This window comes from Cucurbita moschata, unplaced genomic scaffold (genome assembly GCF_002738365.1).
Source record: "Cucurbita moschata cultivar Rifu unplaced genomic scaffold, Cmos_1.0 Cmo_Scf00018, whole genome shotgun sequence".
In the NCBI taxonomy this organism is placed as follows: Eukaryota; Viridiplantae; Streptophyta; class Magnoliopsida; order Cucurbitales; family Cucurbitaceae; genus Cucurbita; species Cucurbita moschata.
The window spans coordinates 915,416-943,134 of record NW_019268534.1 but is presented as its reverse complement, the minus strand read 5'-3'; the positions used below and the strand labels follow the sequence as shown (position 1 = coordinate 943,134).

General features: G+C 37.6%; 9 protein-coding genes across 11 annotated transcripts; 5 read left to right on the top strand and 4 right to left on the bottom strand.

Moving 5' to 3' along the window:
* Nucleotides 1-1,983: 1,983 nt before the first annotated feature.
* LOC111455925 (GPI transamidase component GPI16) lies at nucleotides 1,984-8,031 on the top strand. The gene is made up of 6 exons (XM_023097578.1): nucleotides 1,984-2,329; nucleotides 2,513-2,767; nucleotides 3,887-5,149; nucleotides 6,613-6,759; nucleotides 6,863-7,043; nucleotides 7,617-8,031. Exons 2-6 carry the CDS (start codon nucleotides 2,531-2,533, stop codon nucleotides 7,796-7,798), a joined length of 2,010 nt encoding a protein of 669 aa, XP_022953346.1. The 5' UTR covers nucleotides 1,984-2,329; nucleotides 2,513-2,530; the 3' UTR covers nucleotides 7,799-8,031.
* A 649-nt stretch (nucleotides 8,032-8,680) lies between these two features.
* Nucleotides 8,681-9,258, bottom strand: LOC111456297 (pectinesterase inhibitor-like). The gene has a single exon (XM_023098126.1). It carries the CDS (start codon nucleotides 9,256-9,258, stop codon nucleotides 8,791-8,793), a length of 468 nt encoding a protein of 155 aa, XP_022953894.1. The 3' UTR covers nucleotides 8,681-8,790.
* A 1,073-nt stretch (nucleotides 9,259-10,331) lies between these two features.
* Nucleotides 10,332-15,159, bottom strand: LOC111455924 (TMV resistance protein N-like). 3 transcript variants are annotated; one of them, XM_023097577.1, is made up of 6 exons: nucleotides 14,581-15,159; nucleotides 13,401-14,505; nucleotides 12,503-12,781; nucleotides 11,907-12,430; nucleotides 11,474-11,813; nucleotides 10,332-10,953 (listed from the first exon to the last, which is right to left on the bottom strand). In XM_023097577.1, the coding sequence occupies exons 1-6, from the start codon at nucleotides 15,063-15,065 to the stop codon at nucleotides 10,363-10,365; spliced, it is 3,324 nt and encodes a 1,107-aa protein (XP_022953345.1). In that variant the 5' UTR covers nucleotides 15,066-15,159; the 3' UTR covers nucleotides 10,332-10,362. The 3 variants fall into 3 exon arrangements, with proteins under 3 accessions (XP_022953345.1, XP_022953343.1, XP_022953344.1); XM_023097575.1 differs by having other exon boundaries at nucleotides 11,474-12,430; XM_023097576.1 differs by having other exon boundaries at nucleotides 10,332-10,923; nucleotides 11,474-12,430.
* Nucleotides 15,160-16,482: 1,323 nt separating this feature from the next.
* On the bottom strand, nucleotides 16,483-17,046 carry LOC111456296 (pectinesterase inhibitor-like). The gene has a single exon (XM_023098125.1). The coding sequence runs from the start codon at nucleotides 17,044-17,046 to the stop codon at nucleotides 16,483-16,485; it is 564 nt and encodes a 187-aa protein (XP_022953893.1).
* Nucleotides 17,047-18,134: 1,088 nt separating this feature from the next.
* LOC111456295 (pectinesterase inhibitor-like) lies at nucleotides 18,135-18,665 on the top strand. The gene has a single exon (XM_023098124.1). The coding sequence runs from the start codon at nucleotides 18,135-18,137 to the stop codon at nucleotides 18,663-18,665; it is 531 nt and encodes a 176-aa protein (XP_022953892.1).
* Nucleotides 18,666-19,087: 422 nt separating this feature from the next.
* Nucleotides 19,088-19,504, bottom strand: LOC111456294 (pectinesterase inhibitor-like). Its single transcript, XM_023098123.1, has one exon. It carries the CDS (start codon nucleotides 19,502-19,504, stop codon nucleotides 19,088-19,090), a length of 417 nt encoding a protein of 138 aa, XP_022953891.1.
* A 932-nt stretch (nucleotides 19,505-20,436) lies between these two features.
* Nucleotides 20,437-20,967, top strand: LOC111456293 (pectinesterase inhibitor-like). The gene has a single exon (XM_023098121.1). The coding sequence runs from the start codon at nucleotides 20,437-20,439 to the stop codon at nucleotides 20,965-20,967; it is 531 nt and encodes a 176-aa protein (XP_022953889.1).
* A 588-nt stretch (nucleotides 20,968-21,555) lies between these two features.
* On the top strand, nucleotides 21,556-22,104 carry LOC111456292 (pectinesterase inhibitor-like). The gene has a single exon (XM_023098120.1). The coding sequence runs from the start codon at nucleotides 21,556-21,558 to the stop codon at nucleotides 22,102-22,104; it is 549 nt and encodes a 182-aa protein (XP_022953888.1).
* Nucleotides 22,105-22,833: 729 nt separating this feature from the next.
* LOC111455926 (ankyrin repeat and SAM domain-containing protein 6-like) lies at nucleotides 22,834-26,714 on the top strand. Its single transcript, XM_023097579.1, has 6 exons — nucleotides 22,834-23,168; nucleotides 24,098-24,159; nucleotides 24,263-24,528; nucleotides 24,985-25,059; nucleotides 25,156-25,218; nucleotides 26,415-26,714. Exons 1-6 carry the CDS (start codon nucleotides 23,062-23,064, stop codon nucleotides 26,457-26,459), a joined length of 618 nt encoding a protein of 205 aa, XP_022953347.1. The 5' UTR covers nucleotides 22,834-23,061; the 3' UTR covers nucleotides 26,460-26,714.
* The last annotated feature ends 1,005 nt before the right edge of the window (nucleotides 26,715-27,719 follow it).

Here is a 27,719-nt window from a genome sequence, read left to right as displayed (position 1 = left end):
CATTAAAAGTAGTGCAAAAGTTAATGTTATGGGGGCAAAAGTGGAATTACGTTTACCCTAATTTCATTTGACCCTTTAACTATTTTATAATTATTATTTTTGCACAAGAAAATAATAAATGAAACAAGAAGACTATTTATGTATTTTCTAGGAGAAAAAAAATTGGATTTTTGGAAATTATACAAATTTATGAAACCCCACAAAATAAAACAAAAGTTCCATCATAAAGACAAAACCAACATACGCAACAAGTGTGTTGGCAAATTATTGGTGGTGGGATAAAAATAAATAAATAAATAAATAAACAAATAAATAAATTATTTTAATGAAATATTTATTTATTTATTTATTTATTTGTGAAGGAAGTTGGGATGGTTGGAGTTGTAGAGCTAATATAACATTTAATAAGGAATTTAGGTAAGAAAAAATGGAGTTTGGAAGCATTTGGTTAATTGTTTTGATTTAATAAATTCATTATTTTCACATTAGTTGGTTTGGATTTGTTGACCTATTATTCTAATAAACAATTTATTTTAATTTAATTATTTTTTATTTTTATTTTCGTTAATAATGTGGAGTAATATGATTTAATTGAAAAAAAAAATTTATTCGCGTTTATCTGATGAAGTTGAGATGGGAATTATATTTGCTCATAAAATATTATTGAATTTATTACGATGTTTTATAATTTTTAATAAAAATTATATTGAAAAATGGAAATTATGAATTAAAAATTTATTATGAAAAATAAATGGAGAATTTTGTGGAGATGAGAATTGAAATAGATATAGGGACGAGGATGAAAAAGTTTCTCTGTCCCTACCTTGCCCCAGGGCATCTTTATTAAGGATACTAGTATAACACTCTCTATAGTCCTACTCTCGATTTAGCTCTGGGTTTCTTCTTTCTTTCTCTCTCTCTTAAAAACTCTGTCACGGTCCTACATTTTTTATCGTGCGCGTCGTGATCTTGACATGCTCACGACGGAATTAAGCTCCATATATATTTTTTGCCCTGGCTTTGTGGCTTCGTCGAACCTTAGGCGAGGTTTGGCGATGCTCATGACCAGCCTACTTAGGGGAATTAAGCCCCATATATATTTTTTTGTCTGGCTTTGTGGCTTGGTTGGACCTTAGGCGAGGTTTGTCTTCGTCACTCAAACGTCGCTTGTGCGGAATCCAAGCTTGTCCGTCTACACACGCCGCCTGTGCGTGCATGTTTAGTCGTCTGTGACACAATCGACTTGTCGCTACACTAGGCCAAGTCATTAGGTCGACCTTGCCTCTGCTCGAGCCAAGGTCTCTCAATGCAACGTCGCATCTCATGTTGTCATCTCGATCTCCATCGATATGGTCATATGTCGTGACTCCATCTCGAGGAGTTCTAGTAAAAAGATTCCTCAACTAATTACGACAGATCTCTATACTCAAACTTGTTAAAATAAAGGTTAAACATGTACCTCGTCAATTATATGTGTTCTAGAACTAACCTGGTTACGATACTACTCTCGTCTCCTCGTTCCACAAAATCCAACTCTCTCGATACTCGTTTTTTATTGCGACCTCACTTGAATGACCAGTTGGACTAAATCTGATAGTGACATGACCATAGAGAGCATGTGCATATAAATTCAAATCAGAGGTATCCCTTTCTATATATTATCTTCAATAATTCAAATCACGAGAAGCTACTCTCTCTAAAAGCATTATATTCTCTGACCCGAACACAAGGTAGGTTTGATGAGAAAGACTATTTAATGAACTCATCGTAATAATAATTGAATACAATTTCACAATGGGACATCATAGTATAGTGAAAATAAAGAAATAACGTACCCGAGACCAATAGAATTGGAAATGAATGTATATGATAATTGAGGTAACTTTTGATTTACCACAGCAAATTAGATTTACTTGAACGGTAAAAATGATCGCCAATATATTAACTACTTAAAAAAATTGAAAAGGGTATTATTGTAATATACTTCATCGTTTGAGAGAGGGATTTGCCTGGATGGATGTTTTGCAGTGAAGAACTCTTCTCTTCCCATCTTCGTCGCCTCCTCCTTTCCGGATGCCATTGAAGATGCAACATTAAGCTTCAAATCCACAGTTTCCAGAAAGCAGCTTGAAATTACTCTTGCTTTTCCTGGATTTCGCCGGCGTTGCTTCCGCCGCCGCTGGGAGATCCAAGTTGGAGCTCCGTCTACTCAAACTTGATTATCGTCCGGCCTCGATTCCATCACTCCGCCGCTCAGTTCTTTTCGATTTCCTGTTTTTCTAATGAAAACGCTGAGATCTTCCTCTTCGATGTGAACGGAGGCTATCAGGTAATCTTTTTTAAGTATCAAATGTTCCTCGGCTTAGCCAAGAATGGAGGGAAACTCACCGGCTATATAAAAATAAAAATTTAGCTGATGAAGATGGTTGTTTAAGCTGAGATTTTCAGTTGCAACTTGGATATTTTCTGTTTTCTTGTTAATTTTCGTCTCTGGTTTGCTTCTCATATACAGGATTCAGTACTGAACGCAATGGCGTCATTTCTGCGACTGATTTCTTTGCTCTGTTTGCCAATCTTATTTGCTGTCCCAGCCATTGGATCGGTATCTGAGGGGACAGAAGAAGATTTCTCTGAGGATTTATTACTTAAACCCTTGCCTGATCGCAAGGTGTTGGCGCATTTTCACTTTCAAAGCGGAGCTCCTTCGTCCCGCTCCAACTCCTATGGCCGCCACCACCACCTATTCCCTAAGGCCATTTCTCAGCTGGTAATTATGTATTTCGTTGATTCTTTTCCTTTTCTCTGTGTGTGTCATGTATCGAATCTCTTCTCCTATGCCGCTTTGCATTGGGAGCTCTTTACCCTCTCCACATTGAGCGCTGGAAGAAGAAATGGAAAGAGCTCAGGATTTTATTTGTGCGAATTGATGCAAAGATGTCTATGTGGTAGCAGTATTTGAAAAGGGGAAGAAAAATTCCAAAGACAATTATTTTATTTATTTGGGCTGTGGCTCTTAGTATTGGCCTTTTTTTCTTCTTTGGATCAAGGTTACTGCAAAAACCCTTTTCCCTTCATAATCTGGCTTCAGTTAAAGGAGTGCGTGGGATCTTAATCATTTCTTCTTCAGATATTTCATATTTTATGAAACGCTGATAGTTGCTCATTGATCTTTTTGGTCTGAATTGGTGTCAACCCAGAGAATGATTTACATCCACCCCCCTTTTCATTTCCTTACTGAAGAGAATAAATACCAGTATTATATAAATTCTTAGTTGAGGTGCCAAAGGATTAAGTAAGCAGGCTTAATCATGATTGAGTGCACACTTTTCCAAGGTTGTGATAGAACATATTTGTCCAATCCTGCCACGGGTTTGTGTTGGCTTCTGTGGATAACAAGAACCAAAAAAATTCTGAATGTGTGAAGAAGGAGATTAATAAGCGTTGAACTTGTACTTTTTCATGTTTCAAAATGAATTGACCTTGCCAAGCTCTTTTGCCGTTATACCTCTTTGTTGAACAATTCAATTAAAGGATTTTTTAAATTATTTTTTATTTTCTGCCTCCATTGGTTTCCTTGGTGATGTCGCACCCCACCCCCAATATTTTGGTTTTTGCATTAGCTATTCATATTAATACAGTTTTTCTTTCATATTGAAGGAAAAGCTTGAAGAATCTGCATATTCTCTTTGCATAAGAAAATCATATCCAGTCTCTCTGATTGTTTTTTCTTTATTCCCACCAGTTACCTTTTTCCCTTCACATCAATAAGTTCTATGAACTAATAAGTCAAATGGGTGTACTTATACTAGTACCAATATATGGATCCCAACCATGCAAAGTCAGATGAGCTTTGTTGGTGCATTAAAATTCTAATTTGCTTGTGCAGGTTCATAAATATCGAATTAAGGAAATGGAACTGTCTTTCACACAAGGTCGTTGGCGCTATGATCGATGGGGTGGATTCGATTCGATATCAAGCAGCAATGCAAAGCCTTCGGGAGTTGAGTTGTGGGCTGTTTTTGATGTTCCCCCAAATGAGGTTGATGCGTCTTGGAAAAATTTGACCCATTCACTTTCAGGTCTTTTTTGTGCTTCAATCAACTTCTTGGAGTCCTCAACTTCTTATTCTGCTCCTAAATGGGGCTTTCATCCTGCTTCTGAGAATATGAGGTATGGTACATTGCCTCGTGAGGCTGTTTGCACAGAGAATCTAACACCGTGGTTGAAGCTTCTCCCTTGTCGTGACAAATCAGGGCTTTCAGTATTGATGGACCGACCATCTATCTACAAAGGATTTTATCATTCTCAGAGATTGCATTTGCTGTCAACTGAATTTGATTCAAATGCTGTGAATTCGGCCATTGTACTTGACCAGACACTCACAGTTGTTCTTCAGCCTTATAGTCACAGAGGGGCTTTGGGCTATTCAAATGCAGCACAATTACAACCAAGCTGGTCTCTCAGCTCAATTTTTGGGAGAAAAGTCCCAGGAAGATGTGTTCTTGCTAGCTCTAGTAATGTTTACATTCAGCTTGACAAGGGTCTCATGGCAGAACTGCAAGGCATGCTTGGGGAACAAGAGATGTTAGCAGTTACAAGATCTAGTTCTGAAGGTTCTATAAGGAACCTTGCTTTTGAGTTGTCAGCTAATCCTGATAGAGTACATATGGAGATGAGTAGCAGGGATGACAAGCATTTATCTGTTCTTTACATGTTTTCGGTAGCGGAGAAGTATGATGAATCTGAACCACTTGACTTGAGATTCACATGGAAAATTCCTGTAGTTTGGTCTATTCCACAAGCACCATTACATGTGACCAGGTTTGTACTGGGTAGTGGGAATGAAAGGGGTGCTATTGCCTTACAGCTAAAATCTACAAAACCAAGTGATCAGTTGATACCTGATACTGTGATCACAGACAGCTGTAGCTTGCTGGTTAAAGTTTTTCAAGTTGTACCTTGGTATATCAAGGTGTATTATCATACCCTACAAGTATTCATTGACGACCAACCCCATTCAATTACAAATGTTGTTGAGAAGATGCAAGTTTCGCCTTCTGAAGATAAGGTTTCACCAGGAGTGCTGGAGATGCTCCTGAAATTTCCTTGTGGCTTGAAATCAGCTGCTCTAACCATAGAATTTGACAAGGTATGTTTGATGATTTTTCCACACGGCATGGTTTGCTGATCTAACGTGTCCTCTCTTTATCTTAAGAGATGTTTGAAAGTTCAAATCCTAGGAAATATGAAAACCTTGAGTAGGGTGTAGGTGTCATTGTTAGACACATATACCAGCTTGCCCAGGACACATACCACATACCATAAATCTAATTTACTTTACAATAAAATTTTAAATTAGATTGATGATGATACAGGTTCATATCCTTAAATAGTCATATAGAAACATTTTTCAAAAATATATTTGATTGAAATTGACTTTGTGGTGTCTGTGTCCAGATTTTTTAGAAAACGATGTGTGTCATTCTGTTCATGTCATGTCGAGCTTGTGTTCCTGCGATTTAGAATGTTTGTACATATGTGCCTGATGCTTTACCTTAGAATGTTCGTACATATGTGCCTGATGCTTTACCTTGGACAACTCACTGCAAACTTGGCTGGTTACAGTGAAATCATGTATATCTTGTATACTTGTGGTCAATTCTTTAGTGATTTCACCATCGCAAGGTGAAGACTGGTGCTGCAGTGCTGTTATTAGTTTTTGGTCTCCTCTTTATTATCCCATAGGATTGTGCATAAAGTAAACTAGTTCTGATAACATAGCAAAAAAATCCGTTTAAAAAATGGTAGCTGCAAGGTTTCAGAATTGTATTAGATATTATCATCTGGAATCTGTTAGATCCTATTCCATGTGCCTTAGGGCCGCGTGTTTCTGCCTAAAACCCAAGTAAAGTTACATATGCCCTATAATCACTCAAGAATTGGTATAAATGAATTGCTCAAATGTTAAATCTAATTCAAAAGCATTAGATTTTCAATTAGCAATGATTTGACATTGTACTGGGGGCAAGACATTTAGACAGAAACTCTTAATATTTTTCATTTTTATACTGATTGTCAATGTGTTGGCTCCATTTGTCCAAACTTACGTGGGAGAGAGTAATGAGGATTTATTATCTCTTTGATGAAATCTTTCTTTTGTAAAAGAATAAAAGAACACAATTTCTGCATATCTTCTAAGAATCTGTCAAGTAATTTTAGGCTTTCCTTTTTATCATTTTTCTTGTCTATAATTCTCATTGGATTAGGATAAGGATTGCATACGTCACTTCAGTTCTAAATTTTTCATGCCTTTTATTATTTGGATATGGAATTTTTTTTCCTCTTCATTAATATCAGTTCCCATTTCTTGTAGTATTTAACGATTGTTATTACATTTTGTCCTTTGCTAATAATCATCTTATTTTGTTATTCTAGAAAATTACTACAATTTTCTTGTCTAGAAATTTGACACATTTGTTCCTTTAAACTCCACATTAGATATAATCTTGATTTGGCACAACTATTGTTTAGATGTATTGTTTCTGTAGAGTTTGAAGCGTGGAATATTTGGACTTAATGATCTGTTTGTTTACCTGATGTCTGTTTTTTTAGGGGTTTCTGCACATTGATGAATATCCACCAGATGCTCATCAGGGATTAGATATTCCATCAGCTGTAATAACTTTTCCAGATTTTTTCACAAGTACGCAGTTCGCAGAAAATAACTCTTCAAAATCACCAATCTTGTCAAAATGGCAGGTGATGTTTCCTGTTGCATTTTGGTAGCTGCTGTTCTAGTATGTGGATTTCTACAATTTCTTTGGTTACTAATTCCAGTTATAACTTTGCATCCATAATGCAGGGGCAGAGTCCCATTCTGTCTTACACAGAAGTACTGCTTGTGCCTTTTACCACTCCTGATTTTAGCATGCCCTATAATGTGATCACAATCACGTGTACGGTGCTCGCATTGTATTTTGGATCTTTGCTCAATGTCCTCCGAAGGCGTGTCGGTGAGGAGGAAAGATTTATGAAGGACAAAGGTAAAACCAAGCCTTTGTAGTCTAGTCCTATTTTTCTAAGCAACTAACAACCTAAAATGTGAATATTGATAAAATTGTTGAAATCTGAATCTTATGAAGACATAAATGAAAATATCTATAAAATGCCCATATCAATTTGCGTGGCGATCAAGAAACTCATATAAAGTTATTCACGTAATAGATTAGTCATAAATCTTATTGTTAGTATTTATATTTATATGCAGAGACTGTTGCTGAGTTTTTTACAGCTGAGCCAGAATATCATTATCAAATTTCAATTTATTGAAAATTTAAAATCTTCTATAGATGTTTAAGCCCCTGGTACTCATATAGATGGTACACAAATGAGAACGAAATCTTTCTGGAAAACTTGTTTGCATCCCCTCATCTCGTTTTCTCCCATGTCTAGCTTCGAAAAAGTATTCAATGTGGTTGTCTCTCTCGAGTCCCTTCGATTCATGGTTAAACCGTCATTTTTACATTCTCTCTTTTACATCGAACTGTATAAAATTACTAGCCAAAATGTTCTAGCTCATTAAATAATTTCTTGTTGTATTTCTTTCTTTGTGACAGCAAAGAAAAAGTTCCAGGTTTCACAGTTAGTATCAAAGTTGTTGGCCAAACTTAGAGGAAGACATTGGGAACCCTCCGAGTCACAAGCACCCTCTTCATCCTCCAACTCGAAGTCAAAGCTGCTGTTTAAAGTCATTTTGGTAGCTGGGCTTGCTGCTGCTTGGCAATATTATTTTGGATAAGGTATTTAAGAATCCAAGTGCTTATGTTTAATGTACCATAGTGTTATCAATTAGGTTTTTCTTGATGTACATTGTGGTTTCTTTTCTAACTATACCCCTAATTCTGTTGGAAGGGTATGTTTACAAACTAATCTGTTTGGATTTAGATCATTTTTCCCCCCACGAATGTCATTTTCAAAATACAAGTGTAGTTCTTGTTTTGTTATGGTAACTACATTATTTATTGGGATTTAGTTAAGGAGGAGAGGTTAATTAGAGTTGAGAAGAAATGGGGAGGACTGACTGGCTTGGGGAAGCTATGAGCTCATCTTCTTCTCTCATCCTGTTCATATTCTTACCATTGAAGCTACATGTATATGCCATCTGTGTGGCGACAATGGCCGCGTCGCTTACTTTATTGTGAGATCCCACATCAGTTAGAGAGAGGAACAAAACACTCTTTATAAGGGTGTAGAAACTTCTCCTTAGCATACGCGTTTTAAAACTTTGAGGTGAAACATGGGAGGGAAAACCCACTAACTGCTTTTGATAATTCGTCGAAACCTACATTATATTACAATCATTCCAATGTCAAGAAGACAAAAGGATTCAACGCTTAGCAATTAAGCATCTAATTTATGGAGTATGATCACTCCTTACATTTGTTGTTTTTCTTTTGTAACCATTTGGACTAAATTTGGGTGACATACCTGTAAACTTTGTTCATTATATGCAAGTAAATGTTCAAGTAACTTACTATTAAAAGTGACCGTTTTCATCTTGTCATTTTCTTTCACTGTTTATTCAATGATTCAAAAATTCATAGATTTTTTTTCTTTTTTTGTAGGATAACTTTTTCTTTTTTTTTGTAGGATAACAGTAAAACAAAAAATTTATAGGATGCAAAACAGACTTTTCATTGATTCATGGCATTCTAAGTACAAAAGCACAACCAAAAAGGACTTAGGAACGCTTCATGGCATTCTAAGTACAAAGGCACAACCAAAAAGGACTTAGGAACGCCCTTGAAGAAGATTGGATATAACCAAGATAATACTACACATATCTTCTACAACCTTCTCGTTGTTAGACAGCACCGATGGGTTCTTTGGTGGCTGTGTGAAGTTGTCCAGACAGTCGCCAACCTCCGTCATGGCTCCAGAAGCTTGAATGTTGACGCCATTGTAGTCACCTTTCTCCAAGTTGTACTTCGCATCCTTGATGTCGGCGGCGGCATTGTCGTAGTGTTTGGCACAGGTGGCGTAGTCCTCCTTAAGCTTGCAATCGGCCGCCTTGGACGCCAAGGACTGGGCGAGGGCACGGGTTTTAGTAACCTTGTTGTGGGCGAGGTTGAGGGTGAAGGTGGCCAACCCTTTGAGGTCGGTAGTGCCAGCAGATTTCAAGACGTTAAAGCAAAAAGAAGGGTTTCTAGTTTTCTTGCAGATGGTGGAAGAGACATTGTTGGGGAAAGATGCATGCATGGGAACCACGCCATTGAAGAAGAAAAGTGAAAGGACAAAGGCTAGAAGAGAAGAGACTGCAAGAAAAGTAGAAGACACCAATTTTTTTTTTTGTCCGTTTTTGCTCAATTAATTCATATTGAGGGTTTCAAACAAATACCTTTTAATAGCTTTTGAGGATAGAATTTTAAGTAAAATGCTATTAAAAGAAAAACGAAACAAAAAAAAAAAAAAAACGAAACAAAATTGAGGGGGTGTCTCTTCCGTTCCTTATGTTCTTTATTTAACATAGCATTACGTGAAAAGACCCCAAAATCTAGGGTACGCTTTTTTCTCTTCAATGCTAATCACAAACTTCTCCCAACTCATGGTATGGTTCGTTTGTTCGTTCCATCATCTTCTGCCAATGTTGCCAATGTTGCTTAGAATTGAAAAATAAGTCGGAATTAGGGTTTGCACCAGTTATCATTATTGTCATGAAACTTCTCCTCGCTCTTTTAAAATTATCTCTTATTATTATCGACATTTTTATTTTGATACAATGTGTTGGCTTTGAAGTCCTATTGCTTGACAAGAGATTTAAGCCCTACCATTTGAAAAATACAAGAAATTCAAGGTTATTAATGTAATATTGAACAATGTGTAGTTAACATACCATAAGGTTATATTCAATGAATAATCTAAAGGATATATAGTACACAGAGAATGCTAATACGTCGACAAATATTTGTTTTACCAACGTTTTTTGTTGTCATCACAAAAAGTAGTCCTTGCCATCATTCTATGTTTTGCCACAAGGAATATGAGTCAAGCTTGGCTTGGTTAAAATTATGGGACGTGGGAATCATGTGTTGAGAAGTTAGTAATCATGGAACATTTCTAGAAGAAGTTATCAGTTGTGAGATTCCTCAACTCCCAGTGTGCCAGTGAGGATGCTCGACTCTCATGGGGTGTGAATTATGAGATCTCACGTCAGTTAGAGAGAAGAACGAAACATTCCTTATAAATGTCTAAAAACCTCACGCGTTAAGGTTGATGGCGCTACGTAACGTCTAAAACAGACAATATCCGCTGGCGGTGGATAATTCGGTGGCATTTTTTTGCTTCTAAAAGAAAACAAAATAATCAAAGTCTTCGGCAGTGGCCTCTTTTCTTCATTACTGTCAACTTTTGCCATAATCTGAAGGAGTTCTTCAAGAGAATAAAATTGCCCTTCCATGCAACGGCTGCCTCGTCTTCTTCCATATTAATCAAACGAACTCCACATTTTTTCAAACCCATTGAAGGAATAGAGTGAGAAGGATTAACCCTGAGACCAAATCGAAACTCTATCTCCAAATATGACTCGGTGCAAGGCAACACGAACATCCAAACATGATCTACCGTTTCCATGCCTGAACTCAAGAACACATGCCCACAAGCTTCGTCCTCCTCCCTAGCAGACCCATCTAGTTCCTTTTCAATGATCATTGATGCAGAAATGGCAAAGGAAACGACGGTGGTGATGTTTTGTGGGTGAGTCGGGCCAAAAACCACGCACAAAGCAAAGCAAATCTTGTTGCCATTACGTGCATTTGGATCCCATTTCATACTGATTGAAGAACCCATTTTGGTTGTTGTAAACCAATCTGGAATCTCACTCCCAGGTATCATAATGCTTAGCTTTTCTGTCTGGAAGGCCGTCTTCTGCACGTCATAAAATCCACTCATCATCCACTGTGATATGAATGCAACAAAATTTAGAAACTTTATTAGTTTTTATCACGTGGGTGAAGATTCAAACTTAGTTTAAATATTTGATGTGAGATCCCATGTCGGTTTCGTTGAGGAGGAGAACGAAGCATTGTTTATAAGGGTGTGGAAACTTCCCGAAGGGAGTGGATTGTGACATTCCACAAAATCTCGAGGGGAAGTCCGAATGGAAAAGCCTAAAAAGGACTACCCGAAGGGAGTGGATTGTGAGATCCCACATCGGTTGAAAAGAAGACAGAGTGCCAACGAGAATGTTGGGCCCCATTTGGGGGTGGATTGTGAGATCTCTCATCGGTTGGGGAGAAAAGAAGATAGAGTGTCAGCGAGAATGCTGGGCCCCATTTGGGGGTGGATCGTGAGATTTCACATCGGTTGGAGAGGAGAACGAAGCATTCTTTTTAAGAGTGTGCAAACCTCCCCTAACAGATAGGCTGTTACATTTGACTTCTTAATCGAAAAAATATACTAACCGTCCAAAACTAACCTGCATCCATGAAGTGAGCAAAGTTTGGATGTGTTTATCGTCGGCTAATTGGTAGCAATTCTGAAGGTTGACCCCTGTCATGAAGTACAAACGGTCCATCTTGGAAATGGCCGTAGATGTTTTCAGTGAAATGCAATCCTTCATCTTCAACTTCATAATCCTTGCCGGGAGCTCTGGAACCTGCACAAGTTTCTTGCATCCATTCATGTTTAAGGATCTTAGATTATGAAGTTGAGCTAAGCTTGCTGGAAGCTCAGTGAAGCTGTTGTTACTTAGATTCAGCATTCTCAACCACACCAAACCCTCGATCCCTTCTGGGATCGTTTCAATGTTGCAATTGCTAAGATTCAATTCAGTAAGAGAGTAAAGACCAGACATTGATGGGATTCCGAAAACGCCGCTCCTTGGAGCTCTATACAAACTTAGGACTAACCGTTTGATCGTCGCATGTTGAGCACCGCTGTCCGACGTTCTTGTTCGGTTTCCAAGCTTTGAACATCCACAGAGATTGAGGGATTCAAGGGAGGATATCCTGTTAAAGGAAAAAGAAACAGAAACCAACTTCTTACAATTCATTAAATTTAGTACCGTCAGGCGATTCAAGCTTGCAACTGATGAAGGTAGCTCAGCTATGTAGGTGCCATCTAAACGGAGTTCCAGTAAACTATCTGTATTGCCTATAAATTCAGGGAGCTTCTTGAGCTTTGAACAACCAGAGAGAATGAAAACTTCAAGATTATGTATGGTAATCTGGAGGGGAAGATTAGTGATATTGATGCAATTCTTCATACTCAGAAAAGTGAGTTTTTTGGCAATGAATATGGATGGATGGATGTTGCTCAGATTAGTGCAGCCTTCAAGATCTAATCTTTCTAGATTTGGAAGCTGTGTGAAGTTCGGAGTTTTGAACAATTTCTGAGAGTGCCCAACTTTGATATACTTCAGCTTCTCCAAATTCTATCAGAACATTGAACAAATTCTTAAAACATGCAAGGATTAAACTGCAAAAGAACAGCTAAATATTGTTACCTTTTCTCCATGCCAGAGTTGTTTCAAATTGCTGTAGCACATGTGGAGCTGAATGAGGTTATAGTCTACTTCAGAATTCAATGGCAGAAACTCAAAAGGATATCTTTTCCACTTCAAATATCTTAACTCACTCGGAATGCAGCATTCCGATTGGTCTTGCAGTCTCACATTGTGAAAGTTAAGCAACCTAAGTTGGTGCATTCTTGACAATGAGAGTGGGATTAGAACAATTTTTCCTGTGGACTTCAAAAATATGCTTTGGATCGATGCTTCTGTGACCTGCAAATTTGAAAGTTGATACAAAGAAATAAGAGAATCATTGTTAGGATTCATGAACCCTCCACAATGGTATGATGTTGTCCACTTTGAGCATAAGCTCTCGTGGCTTTGCTTTTGGTTTCCCCAAAAAGTCCCATACCAATGGAGATGTATTCCTTACTCATAAACTCATGATCATCCCCTTAGTTAGCCAATGTGAGACTCCCTCCCAACAATCCTCAACGGTCCTCTCCTTGAACAAAGTATACCGTAGAGCCTTTTTAAGGCCTATGGAGCCCTCGAACAGCCACCCCTTAATCAAGACTCGACTCTTTCTCTCGAGCCCTTGAACAAATTACATCATTTGTTCGACACTTGAGTCACTTTTGACTACACTTTCGACACTCACGACATCTTTTGTTCAACACTTGAGGAATTTATTGATATGGCTAAGTTAAGGGCATGACTCTGGTACCATGTTAGGAATCACAGACCCTCCACAATGGTATGATATTGTCGACTTTGAGTATAAGCTCTCATGGCTTTACTTTTGGTTTCCCTAAAATGCCTAATACCAATGGAGATGTAGTCCTTACTTAAAAATCCTCAACAATCATAACAAATGAGCATCACATCTTACCACGCTTTTGATGTTCTTGAGGCACCACAGCCGATCTCGAACAGGTTTTTGAGGAACAACTTTTCGACCCATTTCTTGCAATAAATCATGCATTTGTAATCTATTGTGATGAGATAAAGTTACGAGAGATTTTTGAATGAGAAGTTCAATGTTTCTCTTGGCATATAAATCACATCCATCGAGTATTTCCTCTACAAGATCCCTTCTCTTTCCCTTGAAGAAGCAAGCAATATCAAGAAAAATCTCCTTCTGCTCATCATCCAACCCATCGTAACTTACTTTAAGACACTTGAAAATCTTGTCATCAATACTCCAACCTCCTTGGAGCCTTTCTATAACGTAATCCCAAACGCTCAAATCTTTGTTCTGTAAAGAGCTCCCCAAGACTTGAAGTGCCAGAGGATGACCACCAGCAAGCTTAACAATGCGGTCGGACTGTCCCAAATAACCTTCTCTTGGACACCTTTCCTTAAAAGCATTCAAACTTAGGAGTTGAAGGGATTCCTCGTACTCAAGTTCTTCCATTTTGAACATTCTTTTCACCCCATGTGTCGAAAGCAAATCAGCATTTCTTGTTGTGATGATGACTCTGCTACCATCGACAAAGCAATCCTTGTCGGGTATCAGTTTCGTTATTTGGTCAAGATGATCCACATCATCTAGGACAAGAAGTGTCTTCTTTAGGGAAATTGCTTTGCTAATCAAAGCCCTGCCATCTAGATCATCCCCTTTGTCAATCTTCTTCATTGAGAATGTTATTCCTGAGAGGAGTTTGCTTTGTAAGTGAGTAATACCAGCCGTTTCGAATTGCTCTCGAACGTTGGAGATGAAGCAATGAGCTTTGAATTCGCCTCGAATTTGCTCGTAACAAACTCGAGCTATGGTTGACTTGCCAATGCCACCCATCCCGTGTATTCCCACCAAGATCACATTATTATCCTCGTCGTCGTCGTCATCATTCGTGTTTGGATTCAAAAGGGAAAAAAGTTGGTTTAGTTTTGAAGTGACTCCCACAACTTTTTCTTTCTCAATGAGTGTCAAATTAGGTTTGATTCTTCTCAATATTGCTTCACAGATGTCTTCTTTAAGCTTTGATTCAAGCGTTCTAATCAATACGAACAAAACCTAAGAGTTTTAAAATTGAAGAGATTAACAAAAAGGGGAAAGAATAGTTGATTACCGATTATCAGAAACCCAAGCTTTAAGGCCGGCGATCTCAAACAGAGCCTTCCTCCATTGAAGCACCTTCGAGTCGTCTTCTCCAAATCTGGCTTCATGTTTAAGAAAAGCTTTCCCAAAACTTCCCCTCTGGTTTCGAACATCAGAAAGATCCACTTTGTAAAAGATAGGCATAACCTTCATTCCCATATGCTCTCTGCACTCGAGTATCTTAACCAACTCCGCAAGGCACCATCGTGAAGAAGCGTAGTGTTCTGAGATCACAACCACGGCCATCCTCGAAGCCTCAATGGCTGCAAATAGCTCAGAAGAAATGTTTGTTCCTTCTTCCATGTCGTCGTCGTCTTTGAATGTGTGGATTCCGTTCCGTACGAAAGCTTCGTAGAGATGGCCTGTGAAACCGCCGCGAGTGTCTTCGCCTCTAAAACTTAGAAACACGTCGTATTTCCAAAGGCGACTTGACAACGACGACGACGAAGCCGCCATGAATGGAAGTAATTGAGAGCTTAATTTTGTTTGAAATTGGAATCTCTGATCTTGCTCTGCGTAGACTCTTCTGGTACGGTTCCCTCCTATCAAAACGTGGTCCTTAACTCGTCTTCTTCCATAAAAATATCTAATTTATAATAAATTAATTTAAAATTTTTATAAAATTTAAATATCAAATATTATCCGATAATAAATATTAAACATTCTTAAATTTTTAAAAATTAAATAAAGTTGAATTGTAAACTGAATTGAATTTTCGATCTTTCCTAAACTAAACCTAACCCGGAAAAGATCGAACCCAATAAAAAGTTTTTAGTCATCCAATTTGCTATATTTTATATTTTTAAATGTAATTCAATAATATTTTAAAGTTTAGTAATTTAAATCAAAATACAATGATAATGCAAAAATGTTATTTAATATTTGGAACATATTGTGTTCAATTGAAATATATATATACATATATATATATATATAATTAAAATAATTTACCATTCTATTATATTATTATTTATTGAATATCATTAATTTTTTAATTTAAAATAAAATCAAGTGAGATCAGTAATTCATAACCTCAAATTTATAGGAATCAAAACAGGCATATTATTGATTGATGGCATTCCAAGTACTACATAGGTTTGTAGTATAAAATTAAGAAACGTTGAACAAAAAGGAGTTAGGCACGCCCAAGAAGAAGATTGGCTATAACCAAGATGATGCTACAAATATTTTCCATAGCCTCCCCATTGCCCGACAGCCACCGCCATCCTCGAACCCTCAATGGCTGCAAAGAGCTCTGAATCGATGTCTGCTCCTTCCATCACGTCCTCGTCTTTCAATCTGTAGATTCCGTTCTGTACGAAGGCTTCGGTCTGAAACCGTATCTTGGATGTTGGATGAAATGATCATGTGTTTATAATCAAAGAATACTCTCTATTGGTTTGAGGCCTTTTGGAAAGTCCAAAATAAAGTCACGAGAGTTTATGCTCAAATAGAATAATATTATACTATCGTATAGAGTTGTGTTCATCTAACATTTTAATAACATTTTAATATTAGAGTATATTTAAAATTTTATAAATTCAAATATCCAATATTTATAAAATGTATTTAAAATTTTATAAATTCAACTATCAAATATTAAATTTTTTTTAATCTATTTAAAAGTAAAATTTTAATTTTTTAAAAGTAAAATAAGATTATAATTTACACTAATTTCAGATTGGTCGTCTATTAGCAAACTTAAGTTAATTTTTCATAAACTAGGTTTAATCCAAATAAAAAAGAACTTAATCCAAGGTACAATGATTTAGATTAGTCGGGTTATCGAGTCAAAACAGACATATTATTGATTCATGGCATTCTAGGTACAAGTTTTGCAGTATAAAATGAAGAAATGTGGAACAAAAAGGAGTTAGGCATGCCCAAGAAGAAGATTGGCTATAACCAAGATGATACTATAAATATCTTCAACGGCCTTCCCATTGCCCGGGAGCGTCGATGAGTCCTTTGGCAGCTTCGAAAGGCTGAACAGACAGGCATCGACCTCCGTCATGGCTCCAAAAGTATAAGTGTTGAGCCCTTTATAGTCACCTTTCCCCAAGTAGCCCTTCGCACCCTCGATGTCCTTGACGGCATCGTTGTAGCGTTCGACACAAGTGTCATAGCGCTCCTTAAGATCGGGATCCGCGACCTTGGACGCCAAGGACTGGGCGAGGGCACGGTTTCCAATAGTCTTGTCGTGGGCGAGGTTGAGGGTGAAGGTGGCCAGCCCTTTTAGGTCTGTGGTGCCAGCAGATTTCAACACGTTAAAGCAAATAGAAAGGTTTCTAGTTTTCTTGCAGATGGTGGAATTGCAGATGGTGGAAACGACGTCGTCTGAGGAAGCTGCATGCATGGGCACGACCCCATTGAAGAAGAGAACTGAGAGGACCAAGGCTAAAAGAGAGGAGACTACAAGAAAACTAGAAGATGCCATTTTTTATTTATTTATTTTTGTCTGTTTTGCTCAATTAATTCATACAAAGGATTTACCTATTTATACACTCACAAATATACCTTTTAATAGCTTTTTGAGGTAAGAATTTTAAGTAAAACGCTATTAAAAGAAAAATTAACAAAAATAGAAAAAATAGGTTACGCTTTTTTCTCTCCAAACCCAATCACAAACTTAGCTTTGTTATTATGCACATTTTCTTGGTGTGTTATACGAGATGGGTGCCACTCTCGTGTTAACTACTAACTACCGGAGTCATAGCTTTACACGCTTATTGAATCACCTAAAAAAAACTACTTCAATTCATTCCAATAAAAAAAAAAAACTCATAACTCAGACTTAAAATCTGAGTCATATATGATTATCTTGTGAAATATTAATTTTCTCAATTAATGAATTTATAAAGAAAGAATTAAATATTTTATGGTAAAATCTTATTCAAACTTATTGTATATCATACTCCCACTCACATATTTTTTCGTGAACGACTAATCAGTCATATCGATAGTATTATCGAGATAAAATACCAAACTTTATTTGCATACTATTAAAAATAAATGATTAATTATGAGCTGTTATAACAATATTCATCCATGCTAACTAAGGCAACAAAATAAATAATGTAATAATAACCTTCCAAATTAAACCCTATATCATAATTAATTAATTAATATGATGGATAAAGTTTATTCGAGTTTCTATCTCTTTAGTTCTCTAATTCTTGCCTTATCGAGATGTTTATTGATTCATGGTCTAACCCAATCGAGATTCAGCTCATGTTCACTTAAGCTGGTTCATGCAATTTTCATGGTTGACCCAATTGAGGTGGCTTCGCTCATCGACCCATTGGGGGTTCTGCACGAGATCCTAGTCCACGTGTCATAATCTATGAGTCACCAACTCATTCTATGTCCATGTGACTACAAGTAACGGCCGAAAAATTAAATAAGAAATTAAGATGGAATTTTTTAAATAATGGTAACACATTTATTGCACCAGTTATCATTTTGAATTTGGAAATTATATATATATATATATATATATATGAAATTAAGAAAAAGCACATAAAAATGGCGAATTCTATTGTTCTTGCGGTCTCTTCTCTTTTTGTCCTTTCAGTTCTCTTCTCCAATGGCGATGCAGCTTCCCCAAACGATGTCGCTTCGACCATCTGTCCAAAAACTAGAAACCCTTCTTTTTGCTTAGACGTGTTGAAATTTGCTGGCACCTCCGACCTCAAAGAGCTGGCCACCTTCACCCTCAACCTCGCCCATGACAAAGCTGCTGAAAGCCATGCCCTCGCCCAGTCCCTGGCGTCCAAGGCCGCCGATCCCAAGCTTAAGGAGCGCTATGACACCTGTGCTGAATTCTACGGCAATGCTGCCGATGGCATCGAGGATGGGAAGAACTACTTGGGGGAAGGTGACTACAATGGCGTCAACATTAAGGCATCTGCAGCCATGACGGAGGCCGGCGACTGTCTGGACAGCTTCACGCAGCCGCCGAAGGACCCATCGGCGCTGCCTGGCAACGGGAAGGCTGTGGAAGATATTTGTAGTATTATCTTGGTTATAGCCAACCTTCTTATTGGGTCGGTCTAAACTCCTTTTTGTTGTACCTTTCTTGATTTTAATAAGAGATATTTATAATCGTGAATTATAGTTTACCATATATATCATATTTAATCAAATATATAGATATTTACTTTTTTATTACCGCTTATTATTGATATCATATTGATTTTAACAAATATTCTTAATGATAACGGTTTATAGGCAAATAGAGACGACATTGACAATGGTTGGATGAGGATGAAAAGAGTGTCGTTGTGATTATTGATTGATGTCTAATTGTCGAGATGATAATGATTTACGATTAAAAGTGACCGTGTCATGTTATTTCCGTTAATATGATTCAAAGATAGAAGTGAAGGATTAGGATTCAAAACAGACATATTATTGATTGATGACATTCTACCGAGGTTTGTAGTATAAAATGGGAAGAAAGGTTAAACAAAAAGGAGTTAGGCACGGCCAAGAAGAAGATTGGCTATAACCAAGATGATGCAACTAATATCTTCCACAGCCTTCCCGTTGGCAGGCAGCACCGATGGGTCCTTCAGCGACTGCGTGAAGTTGTCGAGACCGTCGCTGGCCTCCGTCATGGCTGCAAACGCCTTAATATTAAGGCCAATGTAGTCACCTTCCCCCAAGTTGTCCTTCCCATCCTCGATGTGGTCGACGGCATCATCGTAGAGTTCAACACAGGTAGCATAGCGCTCCTTAAGCTTGGGATCAGCAGCCTTGGACGCCAAGGATTGGGCAAGGGCACGGGTTTCAACAGCTTTGTTGTGGGCGAGGTCAAGGGTGAAGGTGGCTAGCCCTTTCAGGTCTATGGTGCAAGCAGATTTCAAGACATCGTCTCGAAAAGCTGCATGCATGGGCACAACCCCATTGAAGAAGATAAGTGAGAAAACTAGATGGTGCCACTCTCGGTTAACGACTGACTACACATGAGACTCATAACTTTACAGGTAGGCTTAATGAATCAACTAAAAACTAATTCAATTCATTCAAATCAAAGAAAAAATTCGACTAAAATCGAGTTATATATGATCATCTTGTGAAATATTAATTTTCTCAGTTAACAAATTTATAAAAAAAATTAAATATTTTATGGTCAAATCTTATTCAAACTTATTGTATATGATACTCCACACACATATTTCTTCGTCAATCATTAAACAGTGATATAGTTAGTGTTATCGGAATAAAATAACAAACTTTATTTATATATTATTAAAAATAAATGATTAATTATGAGTTGTTATAACAATATTCACCATGCTAATGAAGGCAACAAATTATGTAATAATAACCTTGCAAATTAAACCCTATATCATAATTAATTAATTAATACGATGAATAAAATAGGATAAAGTTTATTCCAATTCTATCTCTTTAGTTCTCTAATTCTTGCCTTATCGAAATGTTTATTGATTCATGGTCTAACCGAATGAGACTCAGCTCATGTTCACTTAAGTTGGTTTATGCAATTTTTCATGGTTGACCCAATCGAGGCCGCTTTGCTCATCGACTCTGTGGGGGTTCTGCACGAGATCCTAGTCCACGTGTCATAATCTATGAATCGCCAACTCATTCTATGTCCATGTGACTACAAGTCACCGCCGAAAATTAAATAGGAAATTAAAATGGAATTTTATAAATAATGGTAACACATTTATTGCACATAAAAATTTGGAAACAAATCACCATTCATTGTATATATATATATATATATGTATATATATATATATATATATATATATTAGGTATGAACAATGAATATGAAAGTAAGAAAAAGCACATAAAAATGGCGAATTCTATTGTTCTTGCAGTCTCTTCTCTTTTTGTCCTTTCAATTCTCTTCTCGAATGGCAATGCAACTTCCCCGAACGACGTCGTTTCCACGATCTGCCCAAAAACTAGAAACCCTTCTTTTTGCTCAAACGTGTTGAAATCGGCTGGCACGTCAGACCTCAAAGGGTTGGCCACCTTCACCCTCAACCTCGCCCATGACAAGGCTACTGAAAGTCGTGCCCTTGCCCAATCCCTGGCGTCCAAGGCCGCCGATCCCAAGCTTAAGGAGCACTATGACACCTGTGCCGGACGCTTCGATGACGCCGTCGACGACATCGAGGGTGTGAAGAGTAACTTGGAGAATGGTGACTACAATGGCGTCAACACTTATGCTTCTGCAGCCATGACGGAGGCCGATGACTGTCTGGACAGCCTTACGAAGCCGCCAAAGGACTCGTCGGCGTTGTCTGACGACGGGAAGACGGTGGAAGATATTTGTAGCATTATCTTGGTGGTATCCAATCTTCTTATTGGGGGTGCCTAATTCCTTTATGGTGTAACTTTCTTGATTGCCATGAACTAATAAAAAGTCTACTGAATTTTATATTAGCCCATCTTTTAATTTATTTTTGGTTTCACTTTGATCCTAAACTATGGGGAGGTTGTTCGTGGGCTCGATAGGCCTTGGGGGAGGCTCTATAGTGTAGTTTGTTCGAGGGGAAGATCGTTGGAGAGAGAATCTCATATTTATTAATACAGTACTAAATTACAAGGATATGGAAAGAACAATAAATGTAAAGATAGTATAGTAAGTAGATATTTGACTTTTTATATATGGTAGACTATAATTCAGTACTAAATATCCTTAATATTGTCAAAAGATGATGGAATGAAATGTTTCCTCGAATTGAAGACACGAACAAACGAGCGACACAAGTTGAGAGAAGTTTGTGATTGGCGTTGGAGAGAAAAAAGCTTAACCTATGCTTTGGGGTGTGTTCATATGATGCTATGCTAAATAAAGCGTAACCTAATGAACGGGAGACGCACGCTATTAAAAGGTGTAGTTTTTGTAGGGTATAAATATATATATGTGTGTGTGATCCCTTAATGGAGCAAAAAACAGACAAAAATGACGTCTTCTAGTTTTATTGTAGTCTCTTCTCTTTTAGCTTTCGTCCTTTCACTTCTCTTCTCCAACGGCGTCGTTCCCATGCATGCAGCTTTCACAAACGGTGCCCCTTTCACCATCTGCAAGAAAACTAGAAACCCTTCTTTATGCTTTAACGTCTTGAAATCTGCCGGCACCACAAACCTCAAACACCTCGCCACCTTCACCCTCAACCTCGCCAACAACAAGGCTGCTCAAAGCTGTGCCCTCGCCCAGTCCCTGGCGTCCAAGGCTGTCGATCCCAGGCTTAAGGAGCTCTACGCCACCTGTGTCGAACACTACAACAACGTTGTCGTCGTCATCGAGGGTGCGAAGAGCAACTTGGGGAAAGGTGACTACAATGGCGTCAACATTCAAGCCTCTAGAGCCATGACCGAGGCCAGCGACTGTCTGGACAACTTCACGCAGCCGCCAAAGGACCCATCAACGCTGTCGGGCAATGGAAAGGCTGTGGAAGATATTTGTAGCATTGTCTTGGTTATAGCCAATCTTCTTCTTGGGCGTGCCTAACTCCTTTCTGTAGTACCTTTAGTGATTTTAATAAGCTTTTATTTTATGAGTGCTACTCGATATACTATCTTTAGCCATAAATTATAGTTTACCATATATATTATATTTAATCAAATATTTGTTCTTTTTTAGTAGAGTCAAATATCTTGTATTCATTTATTGTTCTCTCCCTATCTTCGGTAATTTACTTGATTCTCTGAATGACTATGAATAGAGAATTTTCACTGCTATTTAGGTGTGATGGTTTTAGCAAATATTTTCAATGACAACGTGTAAATAGAGACGACATTGACAATGGTTGGATGAAGAGGGAAAGAGTGTCGTTGCTATTACGGGTTGGATGCCTAATTGTCTAAACGATAATGATAGTATCTTGTACCTGAACCGATGGCTCACTTTTTCTGAGTAATAGAGGAGAGGATATTAGAGTTTTAGGATTGGGCTAGGAGGGTTTCTTAACGGTTTTTTTTTTTTTTTTTTACTTCTCATTGGTACAAGCACAGTTGAAGAATGCAGTACAATGAAGAGTTGTATACTGCGTTTGGGGAAGATGAATCACTCTCGAAAAGAAATCTATTGATTCTCTCCCAATGGGTTGGACTATAGGACAATAGTGAAATTGTCATTTGGGGTATGATGTGTATATATATATATATATAATATAATATAATAAATTCGTAGGTAATGTTAATGGGGGTTAATATTTAAAAAGCAAAAGATTTTAGATACGAATTGGACTGCGGTTCATTGGAAGACAAAGGATTGCACTTTTTCATCTGCAACGAAGGAAAAACAAGAACTGCAGCTCCCCACGCTATCTCGCTCCACTAATTCTTCCGATTTCTTTACCCTTCAAAACTTTTCTGAAATCTGTACCATCATACGTGCTTCAAATTTTGCTCTCGAGCAGGATTTAGGGTTAGGGTTGAGTTGTTCGTCCCTCGTGTAGCTCTAAACATGTATGCTGATCGATTGGAGACCGAGACCCATAGGTCGATAAAGGACCGCCTCAATGGAAACTCTTCCGACCTTTCTTCTCGCCGGCGGCCGATTACTGGGAAGAGGTTCGTCCTTCTTTTTTTGTTTTTCCACCCTTGTTTGGCGTTTTTGGGATTTTTTTGAAATGTGGAAGTAATTGTTTTTAGGAATTTGTACTGTTATTCGTAAGTTTTAGTGCAATGGTGGAATTTAGGGCTAACATACTTCCGTAGTGTCTTTTGCTGTAGTTGAACTTGCTGGTTTTTTGCGATTGTACTTGAGAGTGAAGGTGTTGCTACTTTTGGTTGTAACTTCGTGGTTCTTCTCGTTCGAGTTGTTTTTGGAACCTTGTAGATTTGTATGTCCTTTAAGCTCCTTGAGCTGTTGCAGCTTCCATGGAATGCATGAGGATTGTTGGGTCACATTAGGTCATATCTAGAGCACGGGAGAATTCAGAGTAATGGTTTCCGCCAGAGCAGTTGGACGGACTTCTGCTAGCAGTAATATAAGTGAATGAATCCCATCCCCTATCAAGTTCAGTGCTTATGCCCCTTTAGAGATAGGGAGAGGGGCGAGCAAAAGAGCTCATTCTTTCATTTTGAGATCTTTAGATTCATAAGATCATGATAGAGTCCTCTTTACTTGATATTAAATTCTTAAAGCTCCCGCTGCCCTACAACTAGTATAGTATAGCAGAGCTGCCAGCTTCAAAGCTGACTTGATTATTAGAGAAATGGTGCTCCTGTTATTTTTGGCTTCATGATTTTGTGCAGTGCCAAGATTATGCTAAAGATTTGTGACACATTCAATATATAGATTCAAAGTGTAATTGGGATTTACCATTGCCAAAATTTTACTGGGTCGATTCGTGCTAGCATATTTTAGAATAGGGATATGGCTTTTATGCTTATTTTGGTGTGAGTGGCTGAGTTAGCTTGGTTTGAGGATCTACATGCTATTATTTGTTGAGTTGTTCTGATTTCATTATATTTTGTCCATACCATATGCATTTCAGGCAGAGAGAAGATGACAAGTGGGAGCATGATCTCTATGAGAATGATAAGCCGCAAACTTCAAGTACGAATTGAGTGTAATTGTATCACTCATCTAAAACCCATCTTTTGTTAGATGATTCTAATTCACTTTATAAGTTTTTGACTATGTTCTATTGGCTTTCAAGACCACAAAGTCGATGCTCGAGATCTCCGCTTGAAGCTCCAAAAGAAAAGTCAGCAACAAAGTGGAACTGCATCATTTTCAGGAGTGCGGGACCTACGTGAAAAGTTATCTGGCACAATGAAGCCACAAGCTGCAAATAATGATCCATCGAAACTAAAATTGGAAGTTACAAAAACATCCCGAAAAAGGGATACTGTCGAAACTCGTCCTTCAACCACTCAAAAAGTTGTAGCCAACCCTGCTACTAGGAAAAAGGCTACTCAAAAGGCAAGAAACTTGCATTAGTTTTTGTCATTTTTGTTTAGATTAGAAAATATATATTCTGTCAAACACATGATGGAGGTTAGGTTGGTCACCTTTTCTGAGAAACTAATTTCTTTTGCTCGTTGACATTGGTCGGGAGGACTTCTGGAAGTTATTTGTTTAAGTACACCCTTTTCTTTTACTTTTTTGCTGCGTTGGCTTCTGAATTCTCTCGGAGCGCCTCGGTTAGGCCAGGGTATTCAAATTAGTGCATCTGGTATAGTCTTTGTCTTGCTACTTTGCTAATGAACTGAAGAGACTTCCTATCTGTAGGCCAAATGCATGTTATTCTAGACTCGTAGTAATCAAATTTGGAATAGCCAACCTTACGTTGCAGCCGAGTAACCATGTGAACTATTGAAAATTAGATGTTTTGTTTTTAAATTTTTCTTTTCTTGACGAACACGAGTCTTGATGCAGGGTGATACATCAGTGGATGACTTCCTACAGTCCTTGGGCCTTGAAAAATATTCCATTACGTTTCAAGCAGAGGAAGTATGAAAATCTTATGTTTCGAGTATAAAATCCATTTTTGAAGATTTCAGCCAGACTTCCCTCAACTAATTAGAACTTTGAACCTCTTCCATATAGGTTGATATGACGGCGCTTGTACACATGGGAGATGAAGATCTCAAGGCTTTAGGAGTGCCAATGGTAAACTTACAAGAGCATGATTTAATTTCATTTCAAGCTTTTAGTATTATTATTATTGTGTGCATTGTATGTTTGCAGCCATCTTATATCTTTACTTGTGTGCCTGAGTAGCTGTCTTGAACTCACTATTTAGTGTTTAGCTATTAACATTTAAGAAGTGGTTTCAAATGCTTTATTGTATTAGTTGATGAAGCTGTGAGGTATTTATGTTTCTTAAGCAGCTAGTTCCCTGAATTCTAATATTTGAACCTATCACTACTAGGAGTAATAGCAGTATGTGGCTTCTCAGATAAGAAAGTATTTGGTCAGTTATATTTAATCAAAAGTAATAGCTAAGAAAGTGGTTATATGTAGACTCAACCAATGCGAGCTAGCTCTCTCATCTCATTAATTGTTCTCCAATACTGAGGTGCATTTTATGTTATAGAGCTTTACTAAAAGATTCGGGGGAAACTGAGTTGGCTAATTGTGAGATCCCACATTGGTTGGAGAGGGGAACGGAGCATTCTTTACAAGGGTGTGAAAACTTCTCTCTAAGAGACGCATTTTAAAACCTTGAGGGGAAGCCCGGATGGAAAAGCCTAAAGAGGGCAGTATCTACTAGTGGCGGGCTTGGGCTGTTACAAATGATCAGAGTCGAGTAGTCCAGCGAGGACGCTGGACCCCCAAGGGGGTGGATTGTGAGATCCCACATTCGTTGGAGAGGGGAACGAAGCATGTTTTATAAGGGTGTGAAAACCTCTCCCTAACAGATGCGTTTTAAAACCTTGAGGAGAAGTCCAGAAAGGAAAATCCAAAGAAAACAATATTTGCCAGCGGTAGGTTTGGACTGTTACACTAATACACAAATAGGCGTCGCTCCTAGAAGTTTGAAACTTGTTGAACTTCAAGATCTTTCATCCAAACTGTGCAGACGATTTGTGGAAGAATCTTTAAGTCTTCTGTACAGTTTTAACTAATAGTCAGCTTTCATGTGCTCTTGATAGGAAGATATAGCAAGCAAAAGACGTCTATATGCCAAAATTTGATAACCCTTCATGTGAGAATAACTTAAAAACAGAAAAATATTGTCAACATTCTTCAAGAGTATACTAGACTCGATCAACGACGTGTTTGCCATCATTTTGTCCGCTCGTTTCTTGTTTTAATGCACGGAAGCAAGAAGGTTATACTCAAGTTATGAACTGTGCTTTCAGGGGCCAAGAAAGAAGATCCTTTTGGCATTGGAATCAAGGGTCTGAATGATGGAAAGCGGGTAGAGGAAGTTCCTGTTCGCAGATGTTTTATTTTATGCCAGCAATTAGTCTACTGTGAACAAGTAAGCCTGTCATTCTTCCGCCACCCGTTCTTGCTTCCTTTTCCCCTTTTTATTCCATTTTTGCACTGCTCAGGTTACTGTAAGGATTGATGTTCATCGTTAAGGACCTCAAAATGTTTAGCTATGGATGAAAATATGGGATTTAGTACACGTGGGTATGCCTTAGCTGACCTCAAAATCTTATATTCATACTTCAATAGGAATATATATAATAAAATAGCGATGAAGAAATTTGAAAATATTGGTTTATTATCACTAGGATCCCACGTTGGTTCAGGAGGAGAACGAAACATTCTTTACAAGTGTGTGGAAACCTCTCTTTAGCAATCGCGTCTTAAAAACTTTGAGGGAAAGGCTGAAAGGATTAGGTTAACTATGTCATTTACGTTAATTTCCCGGGTTAAAATTGAAATTGTATTTAGAATAATAATATGATAAAAAAATCAACCTTAATAATTATTATTACTATAATAAAGCCAGCCTCTCATAGGAATTGAGAGCGAGATCCCGTTTGCAAGTTGCTGGCTGCCTTTTAATGTTGACTTATAATCATGATTATTAATTAATTGATTAATTGATTAATAATTAATAATTAATAATAATAAATTGGTTGGTTGGATTAGGTTTGGTTTGGTTTTACGAAATATGAATGCTTCTCACGTTGGTTTTGAATGAAACACAAGTTGTAATTATCTATGCATAAATAAATAAATAATGTAAATTTCTATTTAAAGGTAAAATTTAGTGAGCTTATGCACTTACATAATTTAACTCTCTATGTCCGAGATTTGGATCTAAATTTGAAATTCGAATTCGACACATGATGACCCAAAATTCTTCTACAACGCTTGATGACCCAAAATTCTTTTACATCTCATATGATTACGTTACCTTCTGTCTCTAATACTATCTCTATATACTAACACAAATCCTTTCAGCATCATTGCCTTCATTCACATGCATCCTAAGAAGGCTCCTAATAAGTTACCTAACATAAAATTACTCCAAGTAAAACATATTTAACCGATTGATTCATATGTATTTGGCTCCCGAACTAGCCCATCATCCATCAACACTTTGAACCATATATATCACTAATCATAGCTACAATAGCTCTTTAGTGACATTTATTTGAGGTGTTCACGTTTCTATTATCTTCAAATTTGTCTCGCATGCCACAAAC